Raw genomic sequence first — 22,649 nt, 5'->3', positions numbered from 1 at the left:
AGCCCTTTTAACATTTTATAACATTTCCAGTGTTAAGAGTTATTTTGCCTAATAGGGTAGAAAAACACAGAAAGATGGTTTTAGCGGGATAAAAAAAAGAACATAAAGGATGGACTGATAATAGAGGTTTACATATAAGGGGTAGAAAAGGGGGGAGGCTGGGAGGGGGGCTGGGTAGACAGTCTCACACATAACTTAAAAGAGACACCTAGATTAACATCAAAGGTTTATAGCACACCAGTGTGAAGTCACACCGGCCTGTTGTAACACTTCACATCAAAGGGCAAACACCAAAGGCTAATTAGATTAGACATCATAATTAGATTAGACGTCATAATTAGATTAGACAACAAAAGGGCTCTGAGGGGGGCCATACAATAGAACTTCAAAGAGACTTAATCAACACATCAGAGAATTAGACAACAAAGGCGCTAGCCCGGGGGCTTTTCACATAACACACATCAAAAGGATCTCGAACAAAGGCGCTACACAGGGGGGCATTTCACCCCTAGGGGGTGATGACCCCTCACCCCCACATCAAAGGATGTCGAACAATGGGAGGCGGGACTTAGCTCATTTGCATAATTGGGGGCGTGTCCACCTGTCACTTGTTATGCATACTAATGTGATTGAACCAGTATGAGTACTACTACTGGGGGGCAAAGGTCTTTACATGCAGCTCAATGCCACTGCCCCAATTCTCGCCGTGTATGCCAACCCTGAAGCCTGTCTAAAGAAGGACTTTAGAGTTAAGCGATCTAGTGTGGTGTATTTAGTGCAGATGCTTTCCTCCCCAAAGGACCACGGATGGGGACAAGACATCGAGGTGCTTGTTCTCCTCTACAGCTTGGCCCATGGACTATCACTCTCTGTGGTGGGTTCAGCATTCGGGATTCCCAAATCGACGGTCCACAGGATCATCAAACACGTCACCGGGAAGATAAAGGCCAACCTGAAGACCCTCATTTCCCTGCCAACCCCAGATGAGCTGCCAGAGATTGCAGATGGCTTCTGTCAGCTTGCAAAGAGTCCGTGCTGCTGGTGCGATTGATGGATGCCATATTCGCATCAAACCTCCAGGAAACGAGTACCACAAGGAGTACATCAATTACAAGCTGTTTCCTTCCATCCAGATGCAGGCCATCTGTGACTCAACTGGGAGATTCCTGGATGTCTTCATCGGCTATCCAGGCTCCGTTCATGATGCCAGAGTACTGCGAAACAGCCCCATCTTCTGCCAGGCACTGTTTCCCCCAGCTGGTTGGTTCCTCCTTGGGGACGGTGGTTATCCCTGCCTGGAAAAACCAGTGGGATTACTCACACCCTACAAGGTCCCTCGCGGCCAGGTGCAGGCCAGATTCAACAGGCATCATGCCAGGGCTCGGTCTGTGGTGGAAAGAGCATTTGGAAGGATGAAGGCTCGCTGGAGGGCCACCCTTTTCAAAGCGCTGGAGGTCAGTCCAAGCTTTGCCCCTGACATCATTGCATGTTGTGCATTTCTGCACAATCTGTGCATAGACATGAACGATGTCCTTGAGGATGCTGAAGCCTTCCCCCCTGAAGATGGGGACCAGAGTCCTCCCCCTGCCGCAGCATGTGGACAGGAAAGTCCTGGACACCACCTAAGGAACAGGATTGCTGCACAACTCTGCTCCTGTCCAAATGGCACCACACCTGAGAGAGCACGATTACATCTAATGAACTTTTTTTTTTTTTTGGAAAAACGTGGTTGTCTGTTAACTTGTGTTTTTGAAATGATGTGCACACATACCTGATTTAATTTTGTTTGTTTTAGTGAGCTCCACTTCTCGCTTTAGAGAAAAGAGGTGAAATAAAATAAACCTGTGCACCGTTTATTTCAAACTTGGTTTTCCTGAATTGTCGTTCTGCATAATCCCAAATTGGAGACAAATGTCCTTACCTCTTGGATCATTCAATCACGAGCACAGAGCAAAGGTTCAGAAAATGAACACAGGTCTTCTAATACAATCACTTTAGTTTTTGAGTGAAACTCTGCAAATGGTTTGACATGAGCAATTAAGACCGTAAATGTCATGTATATTTTAATGCCTTATACCTATGAAGCGCACAGACATATCTTTATTTAAAATGCTGATATTCAGGGTTAATCTTCAGACTTTGGAAAAAACACTTTAGTTCCGTGCACAACATTACTTTGTGCAAAACTTTTCCTTTTACATTATGAAACCCACACAGAACAATGTAGCCATCTAACAATCAAGCAAACGCAATGTCACCTTCATCACCCATCTACCTGTATTTACTATATCCCATACAATATTGAAGACATGAAGGACAGTACGTTAAATTAGGTTTATTGTCTTCCAAATAAATAATACAAGCGAACAAAAACAAGTCTTTTAAGTAACATCAATAATCAAACATAGAAATGGCCAATGGTCGGGGGGGGGGAAATAAATCACATTTTGTCGACCATTTTTTCGAACAGGGTTAGAAATGTATCTGAGTGCTGCATTATTTCTCTGTGGCGTTCGTCCTCTTTTTCTGCCTCGCGTTCTAGGCACTCCAGCACTCCCATAGCACCTTTTCTTTTTTGGGGGGGGGGGCTGCTGGGTGGTTCCAGCCTCAGACAGTGATGAGGGTGGTGAGGGGTCTGGATCATCAGCCACATTTGGGGGGGGGGAAGGAAGAGGAGCAGGAAGCAGCCTCCGGATCAAAGAGGATTGTGGGGTTTGCCAAGGCTGAGGCAACAAGGACAGGAGGACTAATTGAAGGCCTTGCACCTATGGCCTCATCCATGGCCATGAAGAAGGGCCATGTTGCAGGGGTTTCTTCCCCCTGATCAGTCCCTGTTCCAGTCCTTGGCCTTTTAAGTTCCTATTGCAAACAAATGCATGTTAGAAATCTTTGTTCAGCTTTTTCAAAAACAAACATGTTTTACAATAACAATACACCATTTACCTTGTATTTCTTTTTTAGGTTCTCCCATTTCTTGGAGGCCTGTTTGTGAGACACATGTTGCCCAAGGTCCAGTTCCTTAATGATTGACCTGTTATCATAGAATATTTAAACAATATATATTGGTGTTAAGGCAATGACCCACAGTGCACATTCATTACTTTCATTGCACAAAATATGAATTGAGTGCATAACTCACTCCCATGCTTCTTTGGCAGCATTGCGTTTTTTGCAGAACAGGTCATCCTTTTCCATTCTTAAAGCAATAAGTGCCTTGGTTTTTACCACAGTCCCTGAAATTACAAATCACACTTAAGTTTAAACCGATTTCGTAAGTGAATGGATACATGAATTGACACATGTGTTGTTAGTTTGATTCCGATTTAGATTTGTACATCTTCAAAATAAAAATCTAATGTAATCTTGGCAAATCAAATTAACACGTGTAGATTTATAAATACATGTTCACAAAGGCATGTTTTAGTTAAGGCAACGTATTATTTATCATTTTAAAAAATAACCACATGGAACTCACATTTGTATGACGTTGTTTCCTCCATGCCCGAAAAACGGTTGCACACCTGTGGAGTGAGATTATCAAGCCTGCATCCATGCAAACTCGCTGTCGGAGGCTTTTATAACCCACTACGCCTCCGCCCTGATTGCTTTGAACCAGCCCTCAATATGGCGGACCCTTCGCGTGAACACACAAACGGAGGGGTAGGGTGTAGGGGTAGGGTGTAGGGGTAGGGGGTAGGGTGTAGGGGTAGGGTGTAGGGGGCGGTTTGGTAATGGGCCATAATGTTCTTTCACACACTCAACAACAAACAAAGAAGATGGATGCTGTTTCTTGTTCTTGTTGTTTAAATAAACAAGACATATACATGTTGAATTTAACACGGTATTACATTTCATTTAGCTGACGCTTTTATCCAAAGCGACTTACAATTATTACCTATATATATATATGCACTAATATATGACAGACGGAATATTATTAAATATTGAAAAGATTATATGAACCCTGTCTCACATAATTTACACAGTATACATTTTGAGTGATATAATGTTATTTCACACACTCAAAATTGATGTTCTGCTGTTGTTGTAGAGAAATTATTTCTGATTTGAGTTACATTTTTGAAAGTACAAGCCAGAGAATTAATCTATTTGTTTTTTCCACATTTGTTTTCACAGTGAGGAAGGCGATGATGATATGGCTTCTGGATGCCCGAGTATTATGGGGAAGATGCCACCAAGGTCAGGAAGTACTGCAGGAGGTGCTCTGATGCTGGCAACAGAAGGGTGAAGACACCTGTGTACTGCAGGAAGAGTCAGGTCCTTCTGTGCTTCACTACCAAAAAGAACTGTTACAGGGCATGGCATGACTTACTGGAGTAATACTGTAACATTCAGGGTTTGTATAAAGTTTATTTTTTGTATCCAAAAAATGCTTGTTGTATAGTGTGTTGCCGAATTTTTATTGTGCAAGTAACATGCATCTCATGCAAAGAGGGAACTTCCCACACACACACCACACCCAGACTTAATTTTTTTTTACAATAATAATTTTTATTTTATTTTTATGGAATGAATACCAATGGTGATAATTAAATGTTATACAATGATTTTTACAGTCTGGTACCAGAAAAAGGTTAAATGGCACTGATGGAACCAAATGTGCCCAAAGCTTAGTCCGCTTGGACCTTTTTTTGCTAAATCTCTCTAAAAAGGTCAATTCTCACTTGTTTTGCCTCAATCTTGATACAGGGTACTTGTTATATGTTATACTTTGGATTGCTAAAGCTTTGAGGCTACTAACCCATCATTCAAGGGTGGTTTTCACTATAAGTAATTGGTTTTATTTGGGCGGAGACAAGAATTTACACTTTTTGACTATGTTCCATCTGGATTTACTCTGACACTGAAACATCTTTATTGATTCTGACACTTCTACATCCAACTCACAGATGTGACCTTGCTTTGATAAAATAAATTATTCATATAACCCTTTTAGAAGTTAAGTTATAGTCCTTTTGTTTTGGGCATGTCATTTTCGAGCCTGAAACCTGAAAAACAGGCTTGGGGCTTAAGAGGTTAATACAGGGGTAACTCCTCTTGCACTTTAGGTATCTCTTGTATCATCTCTTGCACTTTATATGTCGTTGCTGCTAGATTTTACTGCCATGTGGTAAATACTTGTGTATGCTGCTCTTGCTCTTTTTGTATATCATGTATTTTGTTTTTGCTATGTTTGTAACATTTAATTTTCTTAACCCTCCTGTTATCCTTGGGGTCAATTCGACCCCATTCAATGTTTGACATATCTAAAAAATGTTATGAATAATATATGAGGAAAATGACACAGTAACAGCATGTTGTTCTTTATTGGGATCCCCATTAGCACTAGCATGAGCATTGGCTAAAGTGATGTAGTGTTTACTTTTACATTTTAACAGTATAGCACGCCACAATCTCAATAATTCTTCATAATATTACAAGTAATCTCAAAGATATTTGAATACTTTTTATTTTGTGGTAATACAGATAAAATAGAATACTAATCTTATGCGCACAGTCTATTCATGAATAGACTCTGCAAGGCAAATTGTGAGGATGTTTTTTGAACATAATAGTGGTGTTGTGAATCTAAGAATAGCAACTTTGTCACTTCATTTTCATCCGTTCATTTTTTTATGGTATGTCATAAGCATCACATACTCACATTTTCTTATTGTTGCAGTTAATTAGTGTAGTTAGACCAGAGCAAAGGGGGTAGGCATTTCTCAATGGAATCGGTAAATAGTTGACAGGTTGAATGTCTTAATGGGGGCCGCCCAGTGGATGAATCATAGCCCTGATGCAGAAATCTAATGGCTCATTACTAATCTGTAATTGACTTCAGTGTATTTCAGAAGAATAGCATGAATGGTTTAATTTGCATAAGTATTCTGAGCCTTTATGTGGGTATGTGTAGAATCGCCATTGACAGCAATTACAGCTAAAGGTCTTCTTGAGTATTTGTCTTCCAGGTTCATACACCTGTTTTGAGGTTTTCAAACTCAATTAGGTTGGCTGTGTGAATTGGTATTTACAGGTTTTTATTAAAATGTAGGTTCTACTTTAGAGATTCAGTCACCTTCTCCTGTTTTTGTGGTCACATACTCAACTTTTTGGATAAGTTTTAGGTGGGGTTTCTTTAAACGGGAGAAAACACTTTAACCAAAAGGGAAAGAAAATGGAAAAAGTGCAACCAGCCAAGCAGGCTCTAACCGCAAGGACAAATAAGCAAATGTCAGAGTTGAGACCCACACAGAGGCCATATATTTGTGAATATAAACAACAGCGTTTAAATGATCCTGTCATATGTGTGAACATACAAACTGAATATTTCTGAATTGGAATAAATAATATTTAAAAAAAAGCTACAAATATGTAATTGGCAAGGTGTGGGGGATTATTGAGTTGAAATAATATCATAAAGGGACAGCATAAATTGGTCCAAGTTACTCCTACGAGATGGCTGTTCATACCATGACAGATCCACCTCCATGTTTAACACCTGGTAAAAGACACTGTGGGTTGTACACATTCTTCAGCTTTCTCCACACAGAAACTGGTCCAGACAGAAAATACTTTTTTTATCAAAACTTATAGTTGCTCAGGGTTTATGATCCTACACAGCATTGTGCATCTCTGTTACATTGCATTTAAATGAATGGAAATAATGTTTTTGGTGTGTAATCATGATTATTTAGTCTTCCCCCGTTACCATATTATGTAATTTTGGCGCTTTTTCATAAAAGATGCTGCCTAGGCTTGGCTTGTTTTGGCTTACTGAAATGAAAAATTAATAGTGACATTAGTGTTAGGTCTTCATTCACACAAGGAATGCAGCCCTGGAAGATTAATGTGAGTACAAACAACTTAAAATTATCTGTAACACTTTTACACTTTGCTTTACACTACATCTGCTTACAACTATATATATGAATATGCTGAAAAATGTTGCCAAAGAGTTTAATGCAGAGAACCAAAGGGATTGTATTTTTGGAATAATAATACCACTCGGGTTGCAACACACATGATTTTCATAATTTATATTTCAACGTATCTGCTCACTAATTTCTTGATGAATCTTCTGGTCTATTAAACATCAGAAAGATATTCAAAGATATTAAAGGGGACCTATCATGCAAAATGCACTTTTTTTTATGTCTTCTACACATAAACATGTGTCCCCTCTGTGTAAAGAGATTCTGAAATTTTCAGGAAAAAAGCTTTGCTCTCTTTTTGTCCTGATCCATTTATATAAAAACCTGTCTGAAAATGAGCTGATCAGATTTTGGCCACTTCATGATGTCATAACGATTTTTTGGCTTGTGTAACCATTAGCCAATCACCAACCAAGGTAACACCCGCCCACTTTATCACCTGAGGTGCCGTTTACATGCCAAAACGGGTTGTATATCTGCTACTTTTCTCTCGCGTATAGCCCGTTCGTTCACACGAGGCCGACACGTAAACGCGGAAACGGACCCCGCAAACGATAACGGGTCCCAAGGTGGGTAGATCTGCAAACGGAACGCTCTGGGGGGCAAAACGGCTCAGTGTGTACGCCCTATACGATCATTTTCTAATAACGATGAAATAGCCCCGCCTCCCTCTCCCCACGTCTCCCTCTCCCCACGTCTCCCTCTCCCCACGTCTCCTGCTCAGAGATCTGCTGCTGGGCTGTCAGAAGAGGGGGAGGAAAAGAGAGGCTCCGTTTATTATTCTTATATTATTATATAGGCTAGAGTCTTTATCGATTTGTTTTAAAGCTCAATAAATAACAAAGAAGACCTCTGACTGGCACTTTTCTAATTTTGTCCGGAAGATTTCAACTTTAACGGACATGTTGACCGGCGAAAAAAAATGTTAGCGGAAACTCTGCCGCATGGTTCCCTCGTCCCTTGGAAGAGGCGGAGAGGTGGGTGTTTTTCATCTGCTGGTGACTACCAGAGAGATTAACAGCAGGAGCACTCGCCGTCCACCGCAGAGAATAAACAGAAGGGCATGGCAACCATGCTCCGGGGTCTTCTTCGCTGCTTTTGGTGTATTTTGTGGCGGCAGCAGCGCCACTTACAGGCCCGGCATATGTACTACAGCGTTTCCAGGGTCGAGCGGTCTCGTGTGAACGGCCACGTTAATTGAGCCGAATGCGTGTGAACGGAAGACTTTTTTGAAAACGAATTCGGTGTGTAAACGCAGGGGCGCCGCCAGGGATTTTGGGCCCCATGAAAATATATCACATTGGGCCCCACCACCAGGCCCAGGCCACGCCAACCAAGCACAATTGCTGTAACCACACCTCCAGAAACCAACCCACTCATTTATGCTTTAAATAACTCTACCTGTACAGGCTTAAATCTATCTTGTAGTCCAATACTAACTGCACAATATTTACTGACACTGAGCGGTGAAAATATAACACTGTGCAGACTGCAAATTCTACTGCAACATTCTGCTGCAGTAGAATTCACTATTTGATATACCACTAACATTCCTGACAATAGACCTCAATAGTCAGCTTTTATGGTGTACATGCCTTTTTATGGAACATTCATAAATCAAAAATAAATATAACTTAAATATACATGACCTCTTAAATTAAAATAAAGTGAACATTAACACAAATATTATAATTTATAAAATGCTATAACAAAAAAATAACATAAGCAGCAGATTTTTTTATTAAATATACATACTACAAAATAAGCGGGTATTAAAGTGTAAATGGACAACAAAACGGAAATGGAAATTAAAAGGCCTGATGGTGGTGCTAAATCAGAGCCTATTACCTGTTCTCAGTCTTTTTCTCATCATGCATTTTGTATAGTGATCCAATATCGTTACCATAGCCTTGCCCTTTACGAGCCCTGGCTCAGCCTTACTCACCAAGAGCCCAGCGCCTAGCCTTCTTACAGGCAAAGTCACTGATCAAGTCCTTGATGTCCAGCTTTCTAGACAACTGGCTTTCAATGGACAGCATGGCAAGACTGCAAAGCCTTATGGGGGGTCAGGGCTGCGGAGCCTATAGATGGATCTGTTGGTCCTGGCACCAGGGGGAGGGACAACTGAATAGCTGCTAAAAATGTAACTGCATTTATTAAATGTCAGCTAAAAGAGGAGTGAAATGAAAAACCTGAAGATATTAACAGTACTTAATGTCAGCAAAACATTACAATTATTATTTACAATGGACTAAGCTTAGCTAACAGACTAATTTCCACCACTCATAGACCACACCCACCTCTTCTTTTGAAAAACTGGGTGACATACTGTCGCTCTTTAGTCCCTCTCTCTTGTCTTTCTCTCCTTTCTTTTCTTTTTTGAAAGCCTGACTGTGTTAGACGTTGAGACATCGTACACACGTAAGTATTAGCATGCCTCCTCACATGCTCTCACTCTCTGCTGCTAGGAAGAGCGGTGCCGCACAGTGTTTGGAGGCAGGACCAAACCATTACATGTAAATAGAGGGGGACGTACAGAGGCTTTGGATAATTCACTTTTGGAAGAAAATAAGTTAAATGAATTGGAAGTTTAGTGAGTATATTATCAAAATGACGTTATATTAATGTCAATTATTGATGATTGATGAAAGGTTACTTAAAAAAAATGTCTTAGTGTTCTAAAGTTTTTTGGGGCCCCTGTCAGTCACGGGCCCTTAGAATCGTCCTAACTTTTCACCCCCTTACCCCTGTGTAAACGCAAACGTACCTGTTTCGTCCTCGTGTAAATGGGGCCTGAATCTCCTCCTAGAGCACCATTGTGTTCTTTTTAACCAGATCTCTCTCAGAGGGGCGTGGGGAGTGGCTCCTTATTTTTCATCTAAAGTAACAGACAGAGAATCAGCACTTTTCAAACAGGGCTGAAACAGAGGGGATTATGGGATGCTACAATCAATGGGTGATCTGTTTGGTATTTCGAGCCAAACACTTCAGAGACATGTTTTGTATATATCTGAGACCTATAATATTACATTACATTGCATTTAGCTGGCGCTTTTATCCAAAGCGACTTACAATAAGTGCATTCGACCAAGAAGATACAAACTTGAAGAAAACAGAATAATATACGTACATCAGATTTCATAGAGCCAACACATTTCAAGTGCTACTCAACTGGCTTTAGGTAAGCCAGTATAGTAAGTGCTTTGTTAGTAATTCTTTGTTAGTAATTCTATCGCTCAAAGTGGAGTCAAAAGAGATGAGTTTTCAGTCTCCCCCGGAAGATGTGCAAGCTTTCTGCTGTCCTGATTTCAATGGGGAGCTCATTCCACCATTTCGGAGCCAGGATAGCAAACCGACGTGTTTTTCCTGATGGGAACTTGGGTCCCCCTTGCAGTGCGGGTGCAGCGAGCCGTTTGGCTGATGCAGAGTGGAGTGCACGTGCTGGGGTGTACAGTTTAACCATGTCCTGTAGGAAGGGCCAGATCCATTCGCAGCATGGTACGCAAGTACCAATGTCTTGAAGTGGATTCTAGCAGTTACTGGAAGCCAGTGAAGGGAGCGGAGGAGCGGCGTGGTGTGGGAAAATGTTAGAAGGTTGAAGACCAGACGAGCCGCTGCATTCTGGATGAGCTGCAGAGGTCGGATGGCACATGCAGGTAGACCAGCCAGGAGGTCTAATATATTGATGAAAAACAGTATAAGGGAACCTTTAAGCCCTTCAAATAATCTCTCCAAAACCCAGACATTAAGTTTACTTTCACATAATAGAAAGATAAGTAAAATAATATTAGAGAAGCTGGAACAGGGAATTGTAAAGAAAAATGTAAAAAGATAAACATTTCAATTACCAATAAACTTTAATATCAGCTAATAAGTTAATTTGTTACAAGATGACTTTTCAGTGGGAGTTTAAACACCTAATTGGATGCCAATGTCCTCAGATGAACAGGGAGTCTGTTCCAGAGACTGGGTCCAACTCTACAAACGGCAGCTTCCCTGCAGGTCTCTGGTCATTTTGGGTGTAGCAAGCAGCTGAGATTATTTGGATGTGACAGCTCAACAAAGGACAAATCCTGGTGTATCAAAGTCAGTGGCACGTCTATGACAAGATTTATGGACAAACACTGCGATTTTAGGAAGCAATCCCAAAACCAACTGGAAGCAAGTGTGGGGACTTCAAAGGCACAGCAGGCTGATGTGAGCTTTTTTTCCTTTTTCCGGACTAGCTGTAATGATTTGATAGGCTTATTTACAGCTCAGAGTATTGCACTGCAGTAAAGGTTTTTTTTTTTTTAAACAGAGGCATTAGCTAGCAAGATAACTGCTTTATTTTCCAATGTGATAACACTTTCTTTGTCATGTGTATCACTTTACTCTGTTCACTGCCTGTACAGAATCCTCTCCTCCTAAGAGTAAAGACTAAAGATTTCTGCTGAACAAAGCATATTGTCACTCCACATCATTATCAGTTTGCCACCAGGAAATCAAATGAAGGTACCTGTCTGTTTGCACCATCTGCAGATAACAACAGGATAGAATAGTCACGTGAACGAATAATTAAATTACCATGACGCTCCCTCTAAAAATCAATGAGGCGTGAGATATGAAAACATAATTTGAAAGCCTTTGTGGGTGATGAAACAACAGCCTTTAAATGAGTTGTTCTCCCGTGCCTATTTAATGGTAAATATCATGGGGAGCCTTTACAACCCTCTCATTGGCTCAGAAGTCAGAGACCCCGTCGTATAAAGCGCGCGTGCCTGATCTAGCAGCCTTTTACCGCTGGCAAGTGATTTGGAACAAACGGAGAAATACCCTTTACGCACAGAGCACTTGGAGAGAAGCGCAGCGCGGCGATACATTTTCGGAGAAAAATAGGTTGGTATACTTCATGTTAGAAGTTAAACGCGAAGGAGGTTAGTGATGCTTTGTTTGATGAACAAAGTTATTCAGATTCGCCTTTGCTAATTTAATTGACGACTTTCAATTATCAATTGAAATTCCAACACGTTAAAGTGATTTAAATAACAATAAGATTGATTTGCTACAGAAGCTGACTTCGTTGAAGATGAAACATATCTTAATAACGATCGTGTAAATCGTTTAGAGGACACTTAGACGATTATTTATTTTGTATCTCATTGTGTTTGCGCATTGATTACACGTTGGATTAAAGTGCTTTTTGGAGATGCTCAACTTCTTCATTATCTAAATTGTGAAATAATTGTTTGCACCTTTAAACTTCAGTCCTCTCTTTTGCTGTAAACTGTTGCTGCATGTCTCAACATATTGTTTACTGCAACACGTATATGAACACATTTTCATTTTGAGTAGATATTTAGTAAACCTCAACACTAAGCTGTAATTCTCTTGAGTTTGTTTGTTTATTATCGTTTGATGTGCTTTTTTTCTCTTCACGCATCACTTTTCTTTCAACAGAGTTAACTGTGAGCGGAGGCGTCTGAGTGGGCATGTGGCTTCTGGAGAAGCTCCGCAGCTCTGTGGAGAGCAGTGGGACAAAATCGAAGTCCCCACACACAACACAGGCCATTCCTGTCTATGTATATGCCAACGTACTCACTCCAGAAAAGATCCCTGATTTCTTCATCCCCCCCAAACTTATTTGCTGCCCACCAGAGGAGTCTCTTATCCAAGAGTCTAAGAACTGCTCCACATTACGACCCTCTGTGTCTGACCATGCCATCTGCAGCCAGAGTCCCAAAGCTCGGAGCAGCAACAACCCCAGCAGCCCTGGCCTCTTTTCACGCCTGGGAGGGGACACACGCAACCTCCAGAGGTCAGCCAACCGCCACATCATCCAAATAGAGAGTGCTGATGATCCAGGTGCCGGATCTGGGGACAGAGCCAGTGTCAACACGAATGCTGACCCTCAGTCACAGACTGCAATGTCTCTGCCGTATGTGCCCAAAGCTCAGACTTCATATGGCTTCTCCACCCTGGTGGAGTCTCCTCACACCCGCCGCAAGGAGAGCCTGTTCCACAGCGACCCGGGCAGCCCTCTCACCTCCCCAAACTCCCAGAGGCGCACCCAAGGGGGGACCCTTCTGGCCCCATCTGACTGCAACCCCTACCGCTATTTTAGCGGTGGAGAAAGCGACACCTGCTCCTCAGCAGAGTCATCCCCGTTTACCTCCCCTCTCCTGTCCCGCTCTGCCTCTCTCCTACGCGCCATCACCCAGGAGACACAAGCCAAGGTCAGGCCCTTTAAGCATAAGTGTGTATTAGGAATGGCTGCCATGAAGCTGAAATGTGTTCCACAAGTGTTTTTCCTTGTTTGATTCACCATGAGGCTACTTTATGTGTCTTTAACAGTTCCTTTTTGTCTCTCCCTCCAGGTGTCTCGTGCCAAGCGCTCTCTGGCACGCCACAGTTCTCTCTCCACTGATGAATGCAGTTCAGCAGACAATAGTCCCAACATGCAGCGCCGCCGGCTGCGCTGCCCCCCCTCTCCAGCTTTTCGTGGATGTAAAAGCCGCAGCTCAAGGGCTGCAGATTCAGACCTCCTGCAGCGCGAGCACACCATCAACCTCCACAAGGGGGGGTCACTGAGGCTGAGCACACACTATGAGCCAGAGGCATCTCGTCTGAGGGTGCGCGTGCTGACAGCCGAGGCCCTCTATGACAGGCAGACAGACCTTAAAAGCATCAACTGCTGTGTGGCACTCTACCTGAACCCTGGCAAGCAGCAAAAACAGAGAAGCACCATCATCAAGAATAGCAGGAATCCAGTTTTCAACGAGGACTTCTTTTTTGACGAGCTGTCCCAGGCACAAGTAAAGAGCCTGGCCATGAAGATTAAGGTAGTGAACAAAGGAACCAGTCTGAGGAGAAACGTGCTTCTAGGAGAAAGGGAAGTGCTGCTCAGTGAGCTGCTGGCAGGCCTCTAGGGAGCCACTGTCAAGACTGCGGGTGAAAACAAGTAGCTCCAAATCTTAAGGGGCCATTCCTCTCTCTCTGGCTACCCTTTGATCACACTGAACATATGTGATAAATACTGGGCAGGGTAAAAGTTACAGATGACCAGGCAGTTGAATCTTGCACACTGTGTTATGTACTGTACATAAAGAGACAAACTCAAGCCCCTGTAGAATACAAATTCACTGTCCTGGTTCACTACCAAGATTACCAGTCAATCAGCAATGTGAAAAGTGGAGAAATTGTCCTTGTTTTTTGTATTCTCTTGAAGTATTGAGTTACATAATGTGTTGCGTTCTCTCATGAGCATTGTAATGCTGTGCCTCAATATCATGTCAGCTGTGATGCAGTGATGATCTGGCTGGAGCTGTAGTTTTTGTAATAATGTAGTAATATTACGTGTGGGTTTTGCACGTTCCTGTGGAAGATAATAACGCCTCTGTGTAGTTGAAAGAGTTTATATTTGGAAAATGCATTTTGCTAGTGGGTGTTATGTTAATATGACTGTTGTTATGTGACGTGCTTTTGAACGTAAGAATAAAAACACTAAACTCTCACTGATGTTTTTTTATCCTGCAGCTAATCATAATATAATATAATCATTTTGCTGGATCAAAATACAACCCTAGGAATTTATTGTAAAGCCTCCATGCTCCCAACCTTTCCCTTCTGTAAACAAGTACGAGGCTTCATCCTCTGAGACAGACACAGGCGTCATATGTGAAGCTTTTAATCCTAGACCTCTGCACGCAATATTATCTATCTGTGCATTCAAACTCCCTGTTTAATTTAAAAAAAATGTTTGCTACTCAGGCTCTCCTCCAGTGAGGTTTAAATAGTTATTAAAGATGACAATCGTGGTTGCTAAAATGAAAACTTTCCTGTTCTATAGTTATGTGTACAGTGAGGCTATGTATTGATTTATAAGTTCAATAATTTGGATGATAAATGTAAATGAATTTGGGCTGAGGGAAAACATGTACAAAACATATTGTCCACACAAATACATCTGTCAGGCAAAGATGGTCCCAATGAGTATTAGCCTAAACAAGCATTAGTGGACCTTATGCCTCCTCTACTGGTGAATCATCAGAATGACACCTCACAATAACCCTAGAAGCACTACAGTGCATTCAAAGCATCAAAATACTCTCTTGGCAATTTCTTATTGACTGGTGAACTAACCTGGGTGTCTCCCGTCTTCTGTACATATGCAATAGACGCTCTCATGACCCTGACAAAGAGAGAAAAATAGATTTAATATATCAATTGCTTGTACCACACGAAAACAAGTCACCACAATACCCATGTGGGATGGAATCATCTCTGGGCTTCATACATTTATTTAAATTGAATTTATCTCCCACCGTCTTGAATGCAACAAGAAAAAAACATTTTGTAATTAGTTTTGCCTCTGTGGACTTGGTGAGGCAATTCAATTAAAATGAATAGTCTAATAATGTCTGAATTACACATAAAATCAGCCTATAATCATGAACAACTTTTTTCCCCCACTGTTATTAAAGTCGCTGAAAACGTATTTTCTCAATTCTTACTTGTCCTTGGTTCAATTAACATCAAATATGTCTGTCTGTTCTGTTTTTCAGGTCACAGTTGGAAATATTGATGTTATGTTAAATCCAATATTCTATGGGTAAAACGGTAGACAAATCAGTAGCTTGATTTAATCATGTTTCATATCATTTAAGCAGTCAGGACAGCTCTCTGTGATATTGACAGATTTAATTGATACTTTGCTAAAGATAAACTTCAGGTGTTTCCCAGGCCATTTAGAATTTAAATCAACTGACAATCACATCTGCTATTTTGACAAGGAAATGTGTTCAGTTGATCAATATCACACATTCTTGCTTCCAGCAAAGCAATTATTTTAACCCTTCAGTATGATTTGATCTGAATTTCCACTGATACATTATATTTTTACTCTTAGCAGACTTAGTTTTAGCTTGACTTTGTATTTCAGAAATCTTTTTATATTATATAAATATTACACACACATTTTAAATTTTTTGTATTTTGGTTTCCATCTCTTGCTTTAAGATATAACTGAACATTATTGCCATCCTGATCTTTGTGATGATGTTGGCCAGCATACTGAGATGCAGAAAAAAAGTCAATATACCCATTCAACTAAATGTTAGTCTCGGCATCATACACATCAATATTCAGGTCAATATGCAAGTCGATATTCTGACAACTGGCTTTGCATAGTAATATAGATTAAGGTGATCTCCTCAAGATCAGCCATATATGTTCCCATCTTAATTCCACATAAACGTACTTTATGTGTATTTGCTCTAAACTCCTCTCCTTTGTTATAGTGTTCTTAAGATGAGATAGTTATCAAGGTGCTATTGGAATTGCACAGTACATTAAAGGGAAACTAATTACTCCCCTAGTCGCACAAACACAACATAATCACCAAAATGCTGTGCTCTCTTTCCTACAATTACATAATTACATTCAATCCACCATAGACAATGCTACCAAAACAATATTTACGGTCCTGTCTTAATGAGGGAGTATGGTGCAGCCACCTTGTTATTCACTGCCCTATTCTTGTGACATGACTGCAGAAGCCTCTCGGCTGTTGCAAGCAGATTATTTGCAGATGATGAGGTCTCTGTGTCAGGTGACAGTGTTGATCATTTCAGCTGTTCTTTAGCCTGACTCATGACTGAAACTATATTAAGTATAGGGATTGTTTATAAATGTTGTTTTTGGGTAATTTGAGATTAACAATAAAATGAGCATTTGTGTGAGTTTCTGCATTTTTCATCATCATGTAACTGGAAGAAATTATATTTTGTACAGCGAAAAAAAACTCCACAAAATGCATTTTTGAAATAAAATGTATCTGTTAATGTATCAGAAGCCTAATCACACATTATTGTATTGTTTGAATATCACTTGCAGGGATATCCATAGGAACCCCACTCTCTACGATCGAATGTCAATTGTTTTTATTGTGTTAGACAGTTTGTACATATCCTTGTTGATGGGAATCAATTAACGCCTAAATTCAGTACTTTCTGAGAGTTAGGATCAGTGAGCCGCGGATCAGCTGGCTCTCTATCCATCTGAACAACCCATGGAACAACCATAACAAACGGACCCATCAGCTGTTAGGTCATTGAAGTCAAATGCATCATGGGAAATGAAGTTCTGTATGAAGGAAAACGCCTTCTGATTTAGAAAGAGGGAATTCCATCAAAACTACGTCACCCACAATGCCTCGCAGCAACCGTAAACATAGACCTGTCAAACAACACAAACGCCATCTTGACAGCACCCTCAAAATGGCAGAAAGATGTGAGCTAGAAACCGAGTCCAAACTAAGATTCCTGCTGTCTGTTATTTAAAACAGCACTCGCTAGTTTTTCCATAAACGAGTGGTTATGGGGTTGGTGCTCTACGCGGCAGTTTACAGCCAGTAAAATGGATATACCGACGGCGGTTTTCAACGCGGCGAAAGATGGTAAGCTGAAACTTATCCAGAAGTTGCTGAGCAACAAAACTCCTGAGGAGCTGGAGGCTTTAGCCGAGGAGAAAACCCAGGGAGGAACTCCTCTGCTGATAGCCTCTCGATACGGACACTTAGAAGTTGCAGACTATCTACTTGAACATTGTAAAGCAAATGTTGAACTCGGGGGGGCTGTTAACTTTGACGGCGAGACCATCGAGGGGGCTCCTCCGCTGTGGGCAGCCTCTGCCGCCGGTCACCTGCCTGTGGTGAAGACGCTACTGAAACACGGTGCCTCGGTGAACAACGCGACAATAACTAACTCAACGCCGCTCCGAGCTGCCTGCTTTGACGGCCACCTGGAGATCGTCCGCTACCTGGTGGAGCACAAAGCTGACATGGAGGTAGCCAACCGCCATGGCCATACCTGCCTCATGATCTCCTGTTACAAGGGCCACAAGGAGATAGCCAAGTTCCTCCTGGACCGCCGTGCAGATGTCAACCGCAAGAGTGTCAAAGGGAACACCGCCCTGCACGACTGTGCGGAGTCAGGCAGTCTGGACATCATGAAGATGCTGCTAAAGTGCAATGCTCGCATGGAGAGAGATGGATATGGAATGACCCCACTCCTCGCTGCAAGTGTTACAGGTCACACCAACATTGTAGAATATCTGGCCCACCAGCCTCGCACCTCCAGAGAGGAACGAATCGATGCACTCGAACTCCTTGGGGCTACTTTTGTGGACAAAAAACGGGATCTTTTGGGAGCGATGAGGTACTGGAGAAGGGCCATGGAGCTGAGACAACCAGGGGACAAATGTGGATCCCTAGCTAAGCCCCCACCTGGCCCTCCTATCCCGGCCTATGGCTGTGCGCAGGAGGTGACCACTGCAGAGGAACTGGAAGCCTTGATCACAGATCCTGACGAAATGAGGATGCAGGCTTTGTTGGTAAGAGAACGCATCCTGGGCCCTTCCCACCCAGACACCTCATACTACATCCGCTACAGAGGAGCTGTGTATGCTGACTCCGGCAACTTTGAACGCTGCATCAGCCTGTGGAAATATGCTTTAGACATGCAGCAGAGCAACTTGGACCCTCTCAGTCCCATGACGGCCTCCAGCTTCCTATCCTTTGCAGAGCTTTTCTCTTTTGTACTTCAAGACCGGGCCAAAGGCACCCTGTCAACACGCGTCACTTTCCACGATCTCATGACAGTGCTGGTGAAAAGTGTGAGGGAAGTGGAGAGAGCGGTGGCCCAGAAGGACAACCCTCCAGAGGCTCCTCAGTTCACCAAAGCTCTCTCCATCATCCTGCACCTCATCTTTCTGCTTGAGAAGCTTGAGTGCACCCCGGAGCAGGAGCACCAGAAGAAGCACACAGTGTATCGCCTGCTGAAGCTGAACCCTCGAGGACGCAGCGGCTTTACTCCTCTCCACATGGCTGTAGATAAAGAGACCACCTCTGTGGGCCGCTACCCCGTGGGCCGCTTCCCCTCCCAGGCGGTGGCAGCGCTGCTCCTGGAGTGTGGCGCAGATGTTGATTCACGTGACAGTGAAAACAACACGCCTGTGCACATTGCTGCTAACAACGGTTGTCCGGAGATTATGGCACTACTTATGAAAGCCGGGGCTCACTTTGACGCTACAAATGCACAGAGGAAGACAGCCTACGAGCTGCTGGACGAGCAGAGCAGCGGGCACCCGGCCCTCTACCCACTGAGCTACGTCACCCTTCAGTGCCTGGCGGCGCGTGCAATTGAAAAGCACAGACTGCCCTACAGGGGACTCATCTCTGAGGAGATGGAGGCTTTCATTGAACTGCACTGACTTGCACTACTGTCCCCTGATGAGAAACCCCTGCACTGTTCTTCCTGTTGTCCACTATGACCTGGCACAAACTTCCCACTCCACACCAATCTCCTCATCTCTGTGTCCTTTTGGCCCCTGCTTTGCTCCTGGCCCCACCAACCTTGTGTCACACCAAACCATAGCAATACATATCTAGCCTGTGGTCAGTTATCACTCAATTGTAACACTTAAGTCACATGGACTTTACATTTTTGTAGTGCTATTTAAAGCTGGGTGAAACTTCAATTTGTTATAGGCTTTAATGCATTTCCCCTATTGTTTCCCTTAAAAAGGTGACTGGTGGTGCTGGTGTGTGGTAAGTGGTGCCTGGACTGTATGAAAGATGTTTAAATTGTACTGCATCTGATCAAACCAGCCAGATAACATGCATGAAGATGAATGGTGAATATGTTATCGCATTTGTGGTTTTGCAAATTCATTCAGAAAGGAAGTGTTTTGACAAAATCGTCCTCCCAAACTTCCTTGCTGGTATTTTTTTGCTAGGTCATCTTATTTACATAAACCATCTGCTATTTTTCTTTGTAATTGGAAGGTGTTTGAATTTGCAGTGCCAAATGTCAGCCATGGAGCTATGTTCCGTTACAGACTGCAAAGTGATGGCAAAATGAAAAGCACCAAAGTTATTATCCTTATTATTTACGGGCAAAAGTAATGACATAAGGATCAGGAACTCAAGTTCGGAAAGGACAAAGAGCTTGTATTTATTGTTTGGCGAACACTCCCCAGTCTCCACACATTTTTACCTATGCAGTTTGTTGATATTCCAGCCAATGTTTTTAAGCAAAGAATTCACTACATTAACAGAATTGACATGGGATTGTTATCCAGTATTTGGCTCAAACCTGGGGCGGCCTCTTTGATGAGGAAATGTTATCTTTTTAATTTATGAATGTTTTCTTAAAACTTCTGCCTATGTCTGAATGAGCACTTTTTAAACTAAAGCCCAAAGATGTGCCTACATCTCTTCTGGGTTATTTCAACATCGCCAAAGATATTCAGTTCACTCAGTCAAAGAAGCATCTTCAGAACTAGGCCATTTTGTGAAGATAAAACAGCTTAAGCCCCTTTTTGTTTTATTTCTATGGGGTTAAAGCCACATGTTAACTGTCTGAGATCATGTGTAAATTCTGGTTTGGAGTGAATTTTCCCTTTAACCTCAGATGCAGTTCACAGAAATGGAACCGGCAGTTCCTGCATCTTAGTCTTATTGTAATTGTTCTTTTGTTCATCTTGTGTTATCATGAATGTGTTGTCAGTCATTCGTCTGTGCTAAGCACCACCAAGTTGAATGCACACCGAGAGGCTCTAAATCCAAAATGGACAACTCACATTCAGGCTTTGAACTGATGCTGCCTTTTTCTTTCTCAACTGATTCGTTTAACTGATGGTAACTCGAGAACAAAAGTCAGTTGCAGATACTTGAATAAAATTCAGTATCTCAACATAATCTGTGTGCTTCCGTGATGTGTGTGGGAACTCGGTTTTGCTGTGTCTTTTATACATGTGTAATATCTTTTTGATATGGGAAATTATCATTAAGTATCTGAAAACTGAAAATCAATCTCTCTTTCTGTGCCTCAGGGTTGTCACTAGTTCTTCAGCTTCAGGGCTTTTGCTTAAAATGGCAGCATTTGCATTTAAGAGCATCATATAAATATATTTGGATGGATAGAAATGGGTGCAGTAGCAGAACATAACAACCCTAGGAACCTGACAGAGCAGCCAAGTCTATAACAATATCTAATTTAGAGTTAGTCTAGAGTTCATACAAAATGTTTCATTAACAGGATATCAAAAAAAAGAATGGCAGCTCTTTAATTCAGATCTTTATACCAAACATGGGCTTTCCACTGCTCTGCAGACTTAAACTTGAGGGCACAGAAATAAAGCATAACAGAAACGTGATCTTTCTGAGTCCCGCACTCTGAAAATATAAATAGACTGCAATTAACGTCACTGCTGCAGGGCAGCGGTAGAGGCAGGACACTTACCCTGCTAATTTTAGGGATCTTTGCCCTAGCTTAAACTCTGGAAATGGGAATACTGTAACGCTATACAGTGAGACAGGTCACAGGATGACTGGCAGAGATTGCACACAGACAACAGAGACAGGAAACAGACAAAATAAGATCTTGCTTATGTTATAGTCGAGGCTTTTGGGATAATAAGCTGCAACAAAAATATATATAGTGTAGTATTGTTACTGTACATGTGACTGGTGTCATGTTGTGAGTATGGGGGAAACAGCAGCTGGTAAGGAGGGGTTCAAGTCCCTGTGACATTCTCTACCCTCCTAAACAAGATCATACATATGAGATATAGCTGACCTCTGACCTTTCTGTAAAGGGTGCAAGTGGATTGAGGTAGACATTGGATGTAAATGAAAACGTTTCTATTAAAAGCAGGACAGGTGTTAACAGGTCAAAGACAGCTACAATTGTTTTTGTTTGGAAACAGGAGGGAAAATACTGTATGTCCAATCCTGCATACATTATAGACAGAAACTAATTATGTGTTGTAATTTCAGTGCTTGTCTTTAGTTTCATTCAGTTAAAACATATTTGTTCAGAGCAACAAAAGGAACTGTCTCACCTGATGGTAGATTATTTAACCTCCTGTAAAAATGCGTCCAATCTCAAGTAAATGCAACATCACATGATAGTAACCACTAGATGTCACTAGCAACAAAGAAAGTCTAACAGGTGCAGCAGCCTTTGTGTCTTAAAGGCCATACACTCAAGAACTGTAGCTCCCAATTAGCCTCCCAAGTGAGGGCAGTGAATTAACTTCCCCGTCTCTTTCTCACACTTGTGTCAGAGAGCCACAAAGACAGAGAGTTGTTACCAGTGCTTTTTACTAAGCTGTTAGAGAGGGCTGAATACACATTTGTAATGTCTCTGGATGAACAGAAATTCAGGCAGGCAGATTTGCTGAGCCTTTTATTACAGAGCGCTGTTTGAGGATCAGCAAATACGTTAGAATGAAGCCTCCTTCCTCCCCAGCCCCGAAGCAACATACCAACTCCAACACCACACACAAACAACACCTTAGATGTTGGCCTTGTGGCGGCTGTGTCATGTTGTGTGACCTAAATAGGAGCCCATCTTAAAAAACAAAAGGCTTTGCTCCTCTATATACCATGCTTTAGAGCTAAAGAAAACGGCTTTGTGGTCTTTATGAGTTGTTTGTTCATTTTTCAATTTAATCTTTTATTTCGTAATAGATTCCATCCGGAAATAGGGTCGGTATTTGAACATGCTGTTCATATCATTAGGCAAAGGTCAGACACTCAATAACAATGTGTTTATTGGCAATTACAGTCAGTCATCCTTTGTTTGCCTACAGCCATTTCCGTTTAATGCATGCTCACTAGCTGCCACAAATATTTTGGACATTTTGCCAAAATATAATGAGACAAAAGGA

General features: G+C 41.9%; 2 protein-coding genes across 3 annotated transcripts; both read left to right on the top strand.

Moving 5' to 3' along the window:
* Positions 1-11,017: 11,017 nt before the first annotated feature.
* On the top strand, positions 11,018-14,428 carry LOC117532718 (C2 calcium-dependent domain-containing protein 4C-like). Of its 2 annotated transcripts, none has more exons than XM_034196157.1 (3): positions 11,018-11,132; positions 12,375-13,150; positions 13,292-14,428. In XM_034196157.1, the coding sequence occupies exons 2-3, from the start codon at positions 12,407-12,409 to the stop codon at positions 13,841-13,843; spliced, it is 1,296 nt and encodes a 431-aa protein (XP_034052048.1). In that variant the 5' UTR covers positions 11,018-11,132; positions 12,375-12,406; the 3' UTR covers positions 13,844-14,428. The 2 variants fall into 2 exon arrangements, with proteins under 2 accessions (XP_034052048.1, XP_034052047.1); XM_034196156.1 differs by lacking the exon at positions 11,018-11,132 and adding an exon at positions 11,694-11,813.
* A 2,739-nt stretch (positions 14,429-17,167) lies between these two features.
* fem1a (fem-1 homolog a) lies at positions 17,168-20,673 on the top strand. Its single transcript, XM_034196192.1, has one exon. The coding sequence runs from the start codon at positions 17,331-17,333 to the stop codon at positions 19,182-19,184; it is 1,854 nt and encodes a 617-aa protein (XP_034052083.1). The 5' UTR covers positions 17,168-17,330; the 3' UTR covers positions 19,185-20,673.
* The last annotated feature ends 1,976 nt before the right edge of the window (positions 20,674-22,649 follow it).

The sequence above is a fragment of the Gymnodraco acuticeps genome, unplaced genomic scaffold, assembly GCF_902827175.1.
Source record: "Gymnodraco acuticeps unplaced genomic scaffold, fGymAcu1.1, whole genome shotgun sequence".
Lineage (NCBI taxonomy): Eukaryota > Metazoa > Chordata > Actinopteri > Perciformes > Bathydraconidae > Gymnodraco > Gymnodraco acuticeps.
The sequence above is the reverse complement of the archived record's forward strand: the minus strand, read 5'-3'. Positions and strand labels throughout refer to the sequence as shown.